The sequence below is a fragment of the Myotis yumanensis genome, unplaced genomic scaffold (genome assembly GCF_028538775.1).
Source record: "Myotis yumanensis isolate MYYU_CA2020_CCGP unplaced genomic scaffold, mMyoYum1.0.hap1 SCAF_17, whole genome shotgun sequence".
Taxonomy (NCBI): Eukaryota; Metazoa; Chordata; class Mammalia; order Chiroptera; family Vespertilionidae; genus Myotis; species Myotis yumanensis.
The window spans coordinates 36941335-36955337 of NW_027223768.1; the positions used below are offsets into that span (position 1 = coordinate 36941335).

The 14003-nt window shown below is 57.8% G+C and overlaps 1 protein-coding gene across 1 annotated transcript; it reads left to right on the forward strand.

Moving 5' to 3' along the window:
• The first annotated feature begins 1688 nt into the window (after positions 1-1688).
• On the forward strand, positions 1689-10088 carry TAGLN2 (transgelin 2). The gene is made up of 5 exons (XM_070395882.1): positions 1689-1776; positions 7685-7892; positions 8334-8508; positions 8975-9077; positions 9327-10088. The coding sequence occupies exons 2-5, from the start codon at positions 7713-7715 to the stop codon at positions 9466-9468; spliced, it is 600 nt and encodes a 199-aa protein (XP_070251983.1). The 5' UTR covers positions 1689-1776; positions 7685-7712; the 3' UTR covers positions 9469-10088.
• The last annotated feature ends 3915 nt before the right edge of the window (positions 10089-14003 follow it).

Here is a 14003-nt window from a genome sequence, read left to right on the forward strand (position 1 = left end):
GAAAGGCGAGCATTCTTCCTAAATGAATGGAGGAGCATTCAACATCCATTCAAAAAGCATGTATTGAGCGCCTACTGAAGTCAGCGACCAGAGACCAGCCACCAAGCTAGATGCTGAGAAAATACAGAGTTCACTAAGTCAAGCCCTGCCCTTGGGGGTTCTTTCCAGTCGGCAGACGGGAGAAATAGCTGCAGCATGATGCCATCAGTGCCGTGATAAGGCAATGTCTTCGTTACTGTGGTAGCACAAAGGAAGGAGTCAGCAGGGAACGCTTACAGCCTGTGCTGGGACCAACGCTTCATGTGGGGGATCCTCGGAGCTTTCCGAGTGGGAACAGAGATAGTGAACAGCCGAGCACTCTGACGTGTAGGCACTGCTCTCCAAGCCGTACTTGTAGCAGTTCATTCTCCAGGTGAGGAGGTGGTACTATTAGACCAGGGAACTGAAATGAAGAGGGCGTGGGGGGGAGAGCAGGTGAGGATGAGTCAAGGGCCCAAAAGCACCCCAGGCAGAGGGGACGGCCTGAGTGAAGGCACGTTGACTGGCTTCTAGGGAATGGCCCGAGGCCCTGGAATGTAGGACTGAGCTGAGTAGGACTGGGGGAGAGAGAATAGAAAGGTGGAAGGACAGTGGTGGGTGTCCTTGAAAACTAGGTGAAACTGGCTTCTACCATACGCGGATATAAGCGGGGACTCTGCCTGAAAGGGGGGAGCACGCCTTTAGCCCCCACACCGCTCTCCTCCACTCCCAGGAGCACTGATAGCCTCCTCCACTGGGGAGGCGGTGGAGGGGGGAGCAGTCAGGTCTGAACCCTGGGTCCCAGCGCTGACTGATCACACGCAATGACCTCACTGAGTTTTCCTGCCTCGGCTTGAAGTAGGCTCGGGTGCTGTCCTGGCCTGCCAGCCCCAGTCCTGTCACACCTAGTCAGTTGGGGGGAGGTGCGTTTTCCTGGGCCTCCGTTTACCTAACCACCCTTTTTAATACCTATATGTTTATATCAGAGAAGAAGGGAGAGGGCTAGAGAGATAGAAACATCAATGATGAGAGAGAGTCATTGATCAGCTGTCTCCTGCACATCCCACACCGGGGATCGAGCCTGCAACCTGGGCATGTGCCCTGATTGGGAATCCAACCGTGACTTCCTGGTTCATGGGCTGATGCTCAACCACTGAGCCATGCCAGCCAGGCCCTAACCACCCTTTTTATTCTTTATTGATTTCAGAGAGGAAGAGAGAGGTAGAAACATCAATGGTGAGAGAGAATCACTGATCGGCAGCCTCCTGCATGCCCCCAACTGGGGATTGAGCCCACAGCCCGGACATGTGCCCTTGACTGGAATCGAACCTGGGACCCTTCAGTCCGAAGGCTGACGCTCTGTCCACTAAGCCAAACCGGTTAGGTCAGGACCTAGCCACTCTTTTCAAACCAAGAGGATTTTCCCCACATAAACTGGCCGAAGTCTGGAACGTCCCCACTGGGGCACGCCTCTCCTGGCTCTAGGGTTGGGGTAGAGGTGGTCCTGGGTGAAGGCCACTGCCGCTGCCCTAGGAGGCCCTGACCCCCAGATCCTGTAACCAAGGTCCCATCCACAGCCCTTCCCTTCTAACCTCGGTCAAGGCTCCCGCTACGGCGCCTTTAAACCCTCCCAGTCCTCGCCCCGCCCCGGGTCCGCCCCGTCCGAGGCGGGAGCCGCTGAAAACCCCCAGCCCAACCGCTGCGATCCATTCGCCCTGCAGCCCCGTCCGCAGTGCGCACTCTCTTGCCCGCCCGACGGTAAGGAAGGTTTTTTAATGGCGTGTGTGTCGTGTGTGTGTGTGTGTGGGGGGGGGGGGGGGGGGGGCGGGGGGGGTGCTCTCTAGGAAGCGAGAAGCTCCGTCGGCGACCAGCTGCACTGAGGTTGGGGACCGAGCAGAGGCTGGGAGGCCAGGTCCGGTGGCCGCGTCGCCCCGCGCTGTCAGGGTCTGCCCCAGCCCTGGCGGCATTGCTGGGCCATGAGGTCAGGCCTGTTGCGGTGCACAGACGGGGCATCGGCCCTGAGCAGGGACCCGGGGTCTGCACCCCGCGTGCAGCTGCAGCTCGGGTCCCCTCGGGTGCGGAAGGGGGGCGTCTGGGTTGGCTAGTTGGCCCAGCGACGGCGCGCCCGGGTCCCTGGGCAGCTCGGCGCCCCGCACCTCCCCGCACTTCCTGGTTCCCAACACGTGCGGCGCTGCCCGCTCTCTGCGCCCCGGACGGCCTGTCCGTGCCTCCTGGGGACTCGGGGTCACGGGCTTGCGCTCCCGCAGCCCCACGATGGCCTCTGCTCCCCGGGTTCGGGCGGGATTGCAGCCGCATCTCCTCCGGGGGAGCCCCCTAGCGCCGGCACTGGGGGAGCCCCCTAGCGCAGGCACTGGGGGGCTGCAGCCCTGACCGCGCCCGCCGGGTGCCCGGCCGGCGCTAGGCGGTGGCGGGAGGAGTCGCCGCTTCCCGCCCCAACGTGAGCCGAGGCCCTCACCCCCGCCGCCCGCTGCTTAGAAAGCGGGCGGCGGCTGCGGGCAGGCGGCCGGCGGGCTGCCCAGACCGCTGCGTCACCCCAGCGCCGGCGGCGTGACTCACCGCGGTCGCTACGGCCCAGGGTGTGGCCAGGAGGGGGCCGGACCCGAGGGCCGGAAGCGGCGGGCAGCCTTCCCGCCCTGCAGGCCCCGGCGCCCCGGCCGGGGGAGTCCTGGGGGACCTTGGCATCGGGGGGCTTCCAGGAGGCAGCGGGGGGAGGTGAGGGGGAGCCGCGGCGGAGGCCGTGCAGGAGGGGACTCGGGGGGGCTCCCCAGTTCTATCTCTGACCCCAGGGCACCAGACGGAGGACCCCCGCCCTGGCTCAGCCCCCTCCCCTTCCTCCCCCTGGTCCTCGCGGATGACCCAAAACTGCAGGGGAGCCCACGGTGGGGCGGGGCCAGCAGGGCCCTAGCGCCCCAGAACCGAGTAGTCCGACTGCAACCCCTCCTCATTCCCACTGCCTGCCTGCCCCCGGAATTGGCCCCTGATCCCTTCTCCCCTTCCCTCCTGCCCGCAGGAGTGTCAGGTGTGGGGCTTTAGCTCAGAGCCCAGCTCTGTTCCCAGGGCACGTCGGCTTCTCCGGAACCATTTTCTTGAGTTACTTCTCTGCCCCAAACCATAACTTCCTTGTCCTCCAGGTGCGCTCTGCACCTCCACGCGGCCTCCTGCAGGCGCGTCTTGCACCTGCTGCTCCCCAGAACTGCCGGGAGGCGGCCCCTTCCCAAGGACCCACCTCTGCCCGCTCGGAGCCTGTCACCACTCCCCCGTGCGGAGTGCCCCCACCCTGACCCGTGCCTGTTTGGTACACAGAAGCTATGGCAACATCCCCACCTCACCCCTCCTCCCGCAGGCCTTGCGGCTTCCTGTTTGTGTGGCTTGTTTTCGCTTCTGCTCCCCGGCTCTTGGTGAGGGGCTTACCCCAGTCCTGGGTTCCCCACCGCCCTTGCTTCTGCCTGTTCCATGTGGCACTTGGCTTTGGGGACAGGGACTCCCACTTTGCCCTTTAGAATCCTCTTTGTCCCAGTTCTGAGCTGGGAAGTTCCCCGGGGTCATCTGCACAATGAATGGAGAGTCCCTTTGTCTCCAGTGAAACCTCCAGGAACCCTGCGTCTCCCCACCCCCACGCCGCATCCGCCTTTTCCTTGGCATTGGCCTGGGAGGTGAGGTAAGCTTCTAGCCCAGGGTCTGGGCAGGGCTGAGGGCCTGTGGCCTCTGCTCCTTTCCCAACCAGCGTGCCCTTCTCTGTCGGGGTGCAGGGCTGTTCCCACAGATGTAGGCAGATCTCCAGTTTTGGTTTCTCACAGTCACCCCCCCTCCCACCTCCCCTAAGTCGTTCAGCTGTTGTCTTTCCATTGGGTCCTGTGCTTGGGCACTTGGGCATCTCCCCCACAGCTTCTCCCCAGCCCAGCAGGCAACTGGCTGCCTTCCCTTCCTTTGAGGGAGGGCAGCAGTAGGTCCTGTGGGTGTCATTAGGGTGGGCCACTCCTGCCCCAGCAGCCACAGCCCATCAGCCCTCACCTGCTGGTATGGGGTGGGGAGGAGAACCAGCTGCCACAGGCTGGCCCGGCTGGGTCTGCCCCTTCCTGGATCTCTGCCCTGTGACTGGCACCTCAGGGCTCTAGGGCAGTGGCCCGGAGTGGAGCCTGGACACGGCAGCTGGAGGCTGTGACCCTGCCAGCTGTGTCCAGGCGCCGGGGTGGGGGAGGGGCCCTCAGTCCACCCCGTGTCCAGAAGTGGGTCTGCAAGGCTGTGTCTGTCTGCCTGTGGGGGCCACTGGAAGGGTCAGGCTCTGGGCCTGCCCTCTTCTCCTAACTCTGGGGTGTGGGTTGATCATTCTTCTGCGCTTTTTCTCTCTGGGCCACTGTGACCCCTGGGCTCGAGGCCACGTGGGCCCATGGAGACACAGCCTTGAGCGACCCAAGTGGTAATAGTGAAGCTGCCCCCAGAAGAGAGGTCTGGACATTGGGCTGGGAAAGGGCAGATTGCTGGGCAAGGACAATAGCCTCCCCCCACCTCCCCCCGCCTTCCTCCCAAGCGTCCAGCCTTGCCCCTGTGTGACAGAGGTCACAGGTCTCGACTGAGTGGTGGCTGAGCAGTTGGGTCTGGCCTGGGGGAAAGCTAGTCTCCTCTCTACAGGCCTCGGCCACTCGGTTGCCTGCCCTCCCCCAGCTGAGTGCGTGAGTGTGGCTGGTTGTGTGGGGTCAAGGCCCAGACTGACATTCATCTGGCCCACTGTTCAGGCCGGGGGAAGTGGGGTGGGGTGGGTTGCTCTGAATGAGGTTTAAAAATAACTGATTTATGGGGAGGATCTCTGCCGGAAATGTGCAGCTGGATAAGGAGCAGCCATGTGGGAGTGGGGGAGGGGACTGGCCTGAGATAGGACCATGGGGCTGAGAGGTGTGAGAGGGCTGGGGCAGCTGGGGCCCCTGCGGCCTGATGACGTATCCAGAGGCCGAGCCTTCAGGCCCACTGAGGGGGTGGCGGATTGTTCAACGTGGGGTGCATGGGAGAGAGGGAGCCAGATGACTTCATCCCTTAAATCTGCCCTGGCCCGGAGCCAGATGTGGGCAGGAGGAGTGGCTCCTCTTCCTCTCCTGGAGCACAGGTGCCTGTCCTGGGGACCCCTCTTATGAGCACCCTGACAGCCAGCTCTGTTGCACGCAGCCAGTTGCCCACCCAGGGAGGGGACTGGGTCCTGGCATCGGTGGCATTGCCGCCAGGCCCCTGGGTGTGGGACCCAGGCAGTGAGGAGGTGGATGGGAACACACTGCCCACACACAGCAAGGTGCTGCCAACTCAGGCCACGGATCAGGAAACCACCCAGTTCTTCCCAACCTCAAACGAAGTTCCTGCGTAGTTCTCCATTCCTCCCACTTTCCCTGTTTTTCTCTAAAAATACCATCTCTAAATGAACCAAGCTAGAAAGGGCTCCTGTACTAGTTCCCTGATGTAACAAATTACTACAAACTTAGTGACTTCAAGCCACATACATTTACTCTCTTACAGTTCTACCGGTCCCACCCAAGGTCTCACTGGCTGACATCAGGTGTGGGCAGGGCCGCATTCCTTATGGGGGGTCCGGGGAGAGCCCATTGCATTACCTTTCCACCCTTTCGAGGTCACCTGCATTGTTTGGCTCCTGGCCTTGCCACAGTTCCACCTCTGCTTCCTTCTCACTGTCCCCACTCTGACTCAGCTGCCTCCTCTTTTGCTCATGAGGACCCTTGTTTGGAGTGCACTGAGCCCACCTGGATGGTGCAGGGTCCTCTCCTTATCTCAAGATTCTTAACTCAGTCACACCTGCAAAACCCTTTTACCATGTGAGGCAACGTTCACAGGTCGTGGCAATGAGGACTTACACATCTGTGGGGGCACCATTATTTTGCCTCATAGAATTTTTTTTTTAATCCTCATCGGAGGATAATTTTTTTTTTAAATATGTTTTATTGATTTTTTACAGAGAGGAAGGGAGAGAGATAGAGAGTTAGAAACATCGATGAGAGAGAAACATCAATCAGCTGCCTCCTGCACATCTCCCACTGGGGATGTGCCCGCAATCCAGGTACATGCCCTTGACCGGAATCGAACCTGGGACCCTTCAGTCCGCAGGCCGACGCTCTATCCACTGAGCCAAACCGGTTTCGGCCGGAGGATAATTTTTAATTTCTAGAGAGAGTTGAAGGGCGGGGGGGGGTGAGGGGGGGGTGGGCGCGAGCATCAATGCCAGAGAGATACATCCATTGGTCGCCTCTTGCCCACACCCTGATGGGGCTGGGGAACCTGCAACCAAGGTATGTGTCCTTGACCTGGCTGGGAATCGAACCTGAGATCCTTTGGTCAGAGGTCTGCTGCTCTAACCACTGAGCAACGGGCCAGGGCTCAAATTTGTTTTCATTGCCTGGCTTCTCGTGGGCAGTTCCTTTTGCCTGCTGAAATCTGTGAAGGGTGTACTCAGACCTGCCTCTTCCAGGAAGGCCCTACAAGCTGCTCCTGCCCAGACACTTTTCTGAATACCTACAACATGTGGTCTGACTGTGTAGTCTGGTATTTGTCGTGTACAACCCTTGCCCTTTAATATGTGTTCACTGTGTCTCTCTGGTGGTACCGTGGGCAACTTTAGGAGAAGCGACTTCTATCTGCTACAGTTTCTAGCACAAAGAGTGGTGCTCAGTTGGCTTCCCAAGCCACTCTCTATTCTTTCTCCTTCCCCAAATCCTTCTCCTTCCCAGGGCTGAAAAAAGCAGGGTTGGGGTTAGAATGATCAGTTTGCCTTCAGTTTTTTGTTTTTTTTTAAAAAAAATATATTTTTATTGATTTTTTTACAGAGAGGAAGGGAGAAGGAAAGGGATAGAGAGTTAGAAACATCGATGAGAGAGAAACATTGATTCAGCTGCTTCCTGCACACTCCCTACTGGGGATGTGCCCGCAACCAAGGTACATGCCCTTGACTGGAATCGAACCTGGGACCCTTCAGTCCGCAGGCTGACGCTCTATCCACTGAGCCAAACCGGTCAGGGCTAGTTTGCCTTTGTTAAAAGTCACCACCCCGAACCAGGGGCTAACCTCCCTATCTTGACCTTATTTACCCCTTATCCTATCCCAGTGGGCTTTACATTTCATTTTAGTAGTGGAGCCATTCATTTATTTTTATTTTTTTAAATATATTTTTATTGATTTCAGAGAGGAAGGGAGAGACAGAGAGAGAGATAGAAACATCAGTGATGAGAGAGAATCATTGATTGGCTGCCTCCTGCATGTCCCCTACTGGGGATCGAGCCCGCAACCCAGGCATATGCCCTTGACCGGAATCAAAGCCGAGACCCTTCAGTCTGCAGGCTGACGCCCTATCCACTTAGCCAAGCCGGCTAGGGCAGTAGTGGAGCCATTTAAATGAAACTTAGTGGAAGCCTTAATGATAAACAAACTGCATGTCACGGGGGTGGGAACCCAAGGTGGCCTGTGTGGCCAGGGTTCGGAGCAGTGCTGTTCTAGCCCATGTTCAGTGCTCAAGATGAGGGTTCCCTCATTTGGCAGCCGTTCTCACCTCTGGGGGCCTCCATGGGGGTATGATGTGTGTCCTTGCAGGCAGAGCCCCCCCACCCCCACAGCCTGCAGAGTGCTGACCGAAGGCTTGGGTGTGTCCCCTTCCCAGCTTCCCACAGCCACCACCACCCTTCAGAATGGCCAACAGGGGACCCGCCTACGGTCTGAGCCGCGAGGTGCAGCAGAAGATTGAGAAACAGTACGATGCAGACCTGGAGCAGATCCTGATCCAGTGGATCACCACCCAGTGCCGCAAGGATGTGGGCCGGCCCCAGCCCGGGCGGGAGAACTTCCAGAACTGGCTCAAGGATGGCACGGTGAGTGCTGGGCCCCTCGGACCGGAGGTGCTGGGAGAGCAGGGCCGGGTCTGGGAACTGGGGTTGTTTCACCTGAAGAAGGAGGGCTTACCCGACCCGACTTCTTCCTGAGCCTGGAGAGGGTGCACGCTTCCCTCCCTCCCACTGAGTGAAGGGGTGTGTGTGTGTGTGTGTGTGTGTGTGAGTGAATGGGCGTGTGTGTGAATGGGCCTCGCCGTGGAGGCCCTAGATGACACCAGGTACTCAAAGGAAAGAACTGTTGATATTAAAATATGAGGTTTTCACTCTGGCCTCAGAAGCCCGGCCTGGCAGGAGCCTGAGGCTGACAGGTGTGTTCAGAGGGAGAGAGACCTGTGGGTCACTGTCTCTGGCCTGAGGGTGGAGCGCTCTGATCTTCGGTGGGCGTGACCTCACCTCTACACACCTGCCGCCCTCCCCCAGGTGCTGTGTGAGCTCATTAACGGGCTGTACCCAGAGGGGCAGGCCCCAGTGAAGAAGATCCAGGCCTCCACCATGGCCTTCAAGCAGATGGAGCAGATCTCTCAGTTCCTGCAAGCAGCCGAGCGCTACGGCATCAACACCACCGACATCTTCCAGACGGTGGACCTCTGGGAAGGTGGGCCAGGGCACAGCGCTGTCATCCAGGGGACCAGAGACCAGGCTGGGTCATCTTGACCAGGGGGAAGGGGCAGGTTTCTGGTATTCTGAGGACAAAGAGGGGTGTGGTGGAGTAGGTGTGTGTGCACTCGCACATGTGCCCTAGCACGTGTATGCGCTCGCACGTGTGTGTGCTCGCACATGTGCGCCCTCGCACGTGTGTGCGCTCACACGTGTCTGTCCCCACATGTGTATGCACTCACAAGTATCTGTCCTCACACATGCATGCACTTGCATGTGTTTGTCCTTGCACGTGTGTGCGTCTTATGGGGAGCTGACCATGTAGGGGGCTGGGATGGGAAAAGGTGTGGGGATGAAGAGGAAAAGAATTTGGAAGCTGGGCCTGCTGACTTAGTGATAGAGGTGGAACCCTGGTATTCAGGACCGCAGCTCTGCTGAGGCCAACACCTCCTTCTCCTTCCTAGGAAAGAACATGGCCTGCGTGCAGCGGACGCTGATGAACCTGGGTGGGCTGGCAGTAGCCCGGGATGATGGCCTTTTCTCTGGGGACCCCAACTGGTTTCCTAAGTGAGTATGGCTGGGGCTGCCCAGGCCTGGGCAGGCGTGGTCACCCTGCCCGTTCCTGTCCCATTCTAGCAGCTGGCCGTGTGCAAAGTACTTTCACCTTCATTTACTTCATCCTCCGGCCCGGGACTCCCATTGGAGAGCGAGGAGGTGGTTTCAGAGAGCTCAAGGCTCAAGGGCAGAGCTGGCAAAGGGAGGACATGACTGGGGCAGCCTCAACCTCCTCCTAACCAGCCCTCCCTCTCCACCCAGGAAGTCCAAGGAGAACCCCCGGAACTTCTCAGACAACCAGCTGCAAGAGGGCAAGAACGTGATTGGGTTACAGATGGGCACCAACCGCGGGGCGTCTCAGGCGGGCATGACCGGCTATGGGATGCCACGCCAGATCCTCTGATCCGCTCCCCGCCCCGCTCCTGCCCCTCCTTGGATGGTTAATATATATAAATATATATTTTAGCAGTGACATTCCCAAGAGCCCCTGGAGCCCTCAGGCTCCTCTCTGCCAGGGGGAGGCCGTGGCCTGGCGCATCTCCTCTGGGGGTGCCCAATGGCGGCCTCTCTCCCTGTGCTTACTAATACATTCCCTTCTCCAAACACACAGAAACTGGACCAACTGGCCTCTTTTCCCCCGGGACCAAAATTTAGGGCGTCTTCCTCCTCCTTCATACCTCTCCTCCCCTGACCTCTCAATCCATTCCACGGCTGGGGTCAGCGACGCAGCCTTTGGGCCTCCCTTCCACAAATACGCCTCCCCACAGCTGTGGCTGCAGAGACTGAATTTATAGGGAGGGGTCGGTGGCAGCTGCCACCCTGCTGCAGCTGGACCGGGCTCACCACACACTGGAGGCAGCCTGCCCTGGCAGAGGCTCTCTTGGCTTCTCATTTTCCATTCCCCTCGCGTTGGCTCAGGGGTGGGGTGAGGGGAGAGGGGAGGGAGGGCTGCCCTCTCTGGGCTGGGGCTTGAAGAATCTGAGTAATGATTTTGAATAAAGAATCTCCCTTTTTTTGGATGGACTCTGGCTGGCTGTGTCTGGGGCCCCTGAGCCCACTGTTGGAGAGGGACTGTGGGGGGAAGTGCAAGACTGAAGAATATGGGGAGGTTGTTGAGTGAAAGGCTGCAATCCTCACCCTCATCTTTGATATCCTCCATCTTTTCCTTTTGGTTTAGGTGAGGGAGGTTGGGGTTGAGAAGGGACTGGCCCTCTCAACTCCTCTTGGGCTGGGAGCCATCATGCAGGGTATGTGGGCAGTGTCCACAGGGAGGGGGGCCTTGACCTACCCAAGGAATTGGGCAGTCCTGCCAGGTGCTCCTTCTCAGGCACTGCAGGAGGGTGGGGCTGGTGGCTGGTACAGCCCCAGGTACTGGCAAGTCTAAGGGGGAGGCCACTCTTGCAGGCCTGGGGCCAGGTGGCCAGACTAGCTTGAGGCCCCGGGCAGGGTTTCCATGGTGAAGAGCTGGTGAGCTGGGGAATGAGCTGGGAGTTGGTGGTGGTAGCTGGAAGGAGGAAGCCTTGTTGGTCGATCCCCATGAACTTGTGAGCTGCATGCTGGGCAAGACTGGCAGCAAGCTTCCCTTCCAGACGCGGAGCCATGGACCAAGATGGTAAGGTTTGGGGTCAGGCTGTTCTGAGCTAGCCCTCCCCCAGGCATGAATGTTCCACCCTTAGTTTCTAACCCCTGGTGTTTCTACTCCATGGCCTTCCCATCAGACCCTGTGTTGAGAGACCCTGGGCCAGCCTCCCACATCAGGTGCCACCTCAATCAGCCAGCCCAGGGGCCTGGTCCGCATTGTCTCTTCCTTTCTACTTCCACAGATCTGTTTCCTTAGGAGGGGACGCCCCCCTCTCCGCATTGTGCCTTTCTCCCACCATTCCCCTGCCCCACTGTGGCTCCTCCTGCCAAGAAGCACCTACTGTGCGGCAAGCCCTTACCAGGGCTGTGCAGAAGTAGCCAGCCCAGTGCCTCAGCCTGATCTGACCACACCAGCAGGAAGGTGGGATTTGCTTGCTGACTGCAAATATCTTCTCCTTGGGCAAAGATAAGATAGGCCGCCGCCTGTGTGCAGATTCCCAGGGATTGGCCCTCCCTCCACCCCCTTTATCTCCCTTTCAGGGAAGGTTTGTGGAATGCCACTGAAGGAGAGTGATGTCATTACAGAAAAAGCATTGAATTCACGGATATTGATACTAAAAAAGCACCCTTCCCTGATTCAATTATAGCTGAATTATTGGCCACCTGCCTCACAAGTTCATGAGACACAGCATGGTACAGAGGCAAGAGAACCAGTCTTCTACCAGTGGATTCTGACAATAGGAGGTGGATGTTACTGTATTTCCTCCTTTTGTTTCCAGATGAGCACACTGGGTCTTAGGGCAAGACATTTGCCCAAGGACACGTAAAGTGGGGGGACAGGGATCTGAGCCCGGTCAACCTGGCTAAATCTGTGCCGTTCTAGGCTCAGCTTCGAGGGATGAGGGTGACAAAAGGTGTTGAATGAGTGAGTATCACACTGCTCTGTGCCTGAGTCCCCTGGGCTGATGACACACTGCCCTGCCAGGCCAGGGTCCCAGCAGCCCTCCTGTCTGTCAGCTTCCAGTGCTTCCCCATGTTCATTTCCAAAAGGTAAGAACCCCAGAAGCCAGTGCTCCCTTCAGCCAGAGGAGGGGAGGCTGGGAAGGGGATGGAGAGTGGCGTGTTGCTCTGGGCAAATGCAAGGTGCATTGGGGATTTGGAGTCGGTGGGAGGAGGGCGGGAGGAAGAGAGAGGAGCCGACTTTGGCTCATTGACTCCTTGCCTTCAGCCTCGAAGTGGAAAAGTACTGTGGAGGTGGAGAGAAAGTAGGCCCGGCCCTTTGTGGCCAAGGGAAAGGAGAGTTGGAGGGGGAGGACGAGGGCTTCGGCAGCTCCACCCAGTTTGGCTCACAGCAGGTGTGTGCGGTTTGCTCCTGCACCTGTGAGCGTGTGTCCAGGTGTGAGAATGCCCGGGACTAGCTTAGGTGGAGGAGAAGAGTCTAGGGCGGTGAATGGGAGCTGCCTGTGAGCATGTGTTCACCGAGGACTGGGGATTGTGGGTGCAGGGAGGTGTGTATCCTGTGGTGCGTGTGTAAGCATCTGTGTGCTTGCACATGGGGAGAACAGAATGTCTCATTCCTACCTCTACAGCCCAGGAGGCCTTTGAGAGCTTGGCAAACAGCCCAAGGAGCAGTGGAACAGGGAAAGGGCTGGGCTCCAGGGCGGGAACAATAAAGGGCCCGGGATCAAATTTGTTGCGGAGAAGGCTAAAGGGTAAATTAGTAATTGTCTCCTCACAAAGAAATACATTTCAGTCCCAGTGGCTATGGAGGGAGGTCGCTGAAAAGAAAATGCACTGAAGTTACCTCTAGAGAAATGAGATTAGACAAAGGAAAATTATCCTCTTGACTCTGAAGGTTACTAGCCTCTGGAATCTCTTAAGGGTCAGGAGGAGGAGCTTTAATAACAGGACAAATCCCATCTTTTTGAGGTGGAAAATGGAAAATTCTGCCTGGGAATGCTCTCACACACCCATTTCTTAATTCATGTATTCATCCATTCAACAGTTTTTGAGGTTCTACTCTGTCAGGCCTTAGGGGGGATATGAAGATTCATATATGATCTTTTCGCTCAAATTGCCCAGTCCTGTAGGGATGAAAGGCAGATAGCAGTTCTGATAACCCAGAAGGCCAGTGATACGCATCTCTGGAGGAATGCAAACGGGGCTCTTCCCTAAGGACCAGTCCCCGACCTTCCAGTCCTGGGCCATCTCCAGAGGGGAGGCTGCTGGTGGTGGGATGGCAAGTTGAGGGCACCTATCAGGGGTCCTTTTCCCAACCTGCCCTGGGCAATGGTGCTGCAGGTGAGAGGGACTCCTCCAGAACCAGGAGCAGTCACTGGCTGTGGTTAGAGACCAAGTGTCAGGAAGAGGGCGAGGGGACATTCCTTCCCTGCCTGCGGTGGGGGTGGGCACAGAGGCCTGAGTCCGGGTGAGGGCCAGGGGTTGGGTAGGGACAGATCAATCCACATCACTGGGCAGGGGGAAGGGAGGGTCGGACAAACATCTCCACACCAGGGCTGTCACACCATCTCACCTCCTGTTGGCAGGACCTGACTTTTGAATTGTTTCCATCGGAGAGATGTGCCCAGAGTGGGGATGAACCATGACGTGCTGATGCTATGCATTCCCACTTTGTGCTAGTCAATGTGCTAGGAGCTTTAGCTATATTTTTTCCTTCATTATTTCAAAAAATATTTCTTGAGCACCTATTCAGGGCAAGACCTCTGCTGGGTGCTGGGGGAGAGAGCAGTAAACAAGACACATACAGTCTCTGCCTCCTGGGAGGAGCTGGAAAAGCAAAGAGCCAGTTGTCATATAATGTGATATGTGGTGTGACGAGAGTCAGGTACTGAGAGCTCACAGGGAGGTGCTTCACACAGGAGGGATGGCAGGGAAGATTTCTGGAGGAGGCCGATGTCTGAGCTGAGGATTTAAGGACAATTAGAAGCATGAAGGAGAGGCCCGTGGTGGTGAGGAGAGTGTCCCAGGCTGGTGTGCGCATGTGCACGGGCTGGGGGTGAGCTTGTGCAGCGCTGGGCTGCAGAATGTCTGTGTTTACAGGGGTAAGGTGCCGAGGAATGTAATGGAAAAGGGGAGCAGGGCCGATCATCCAAGGACCCTCAAAGTCAAATGAATAATTTTGGACACTTCATTCGGGCATGGGGAGCCACGGGAGGATTAAAATGAAGGAGAATGAAGAGATAAGAGTTGTGCTCTATTTAGAAGGTTCCCTCAGGCTGCAGGGTAGAGAACAGTCTAGCGGTGGGGAGGACGATGAGGCATGCAGGCTTGAGGGGGTTACTGCAGTAGCCAGGCTGGAGTGAGAGTAGCCTGGGTTAAGGGGAGGGCCAGGGGGGT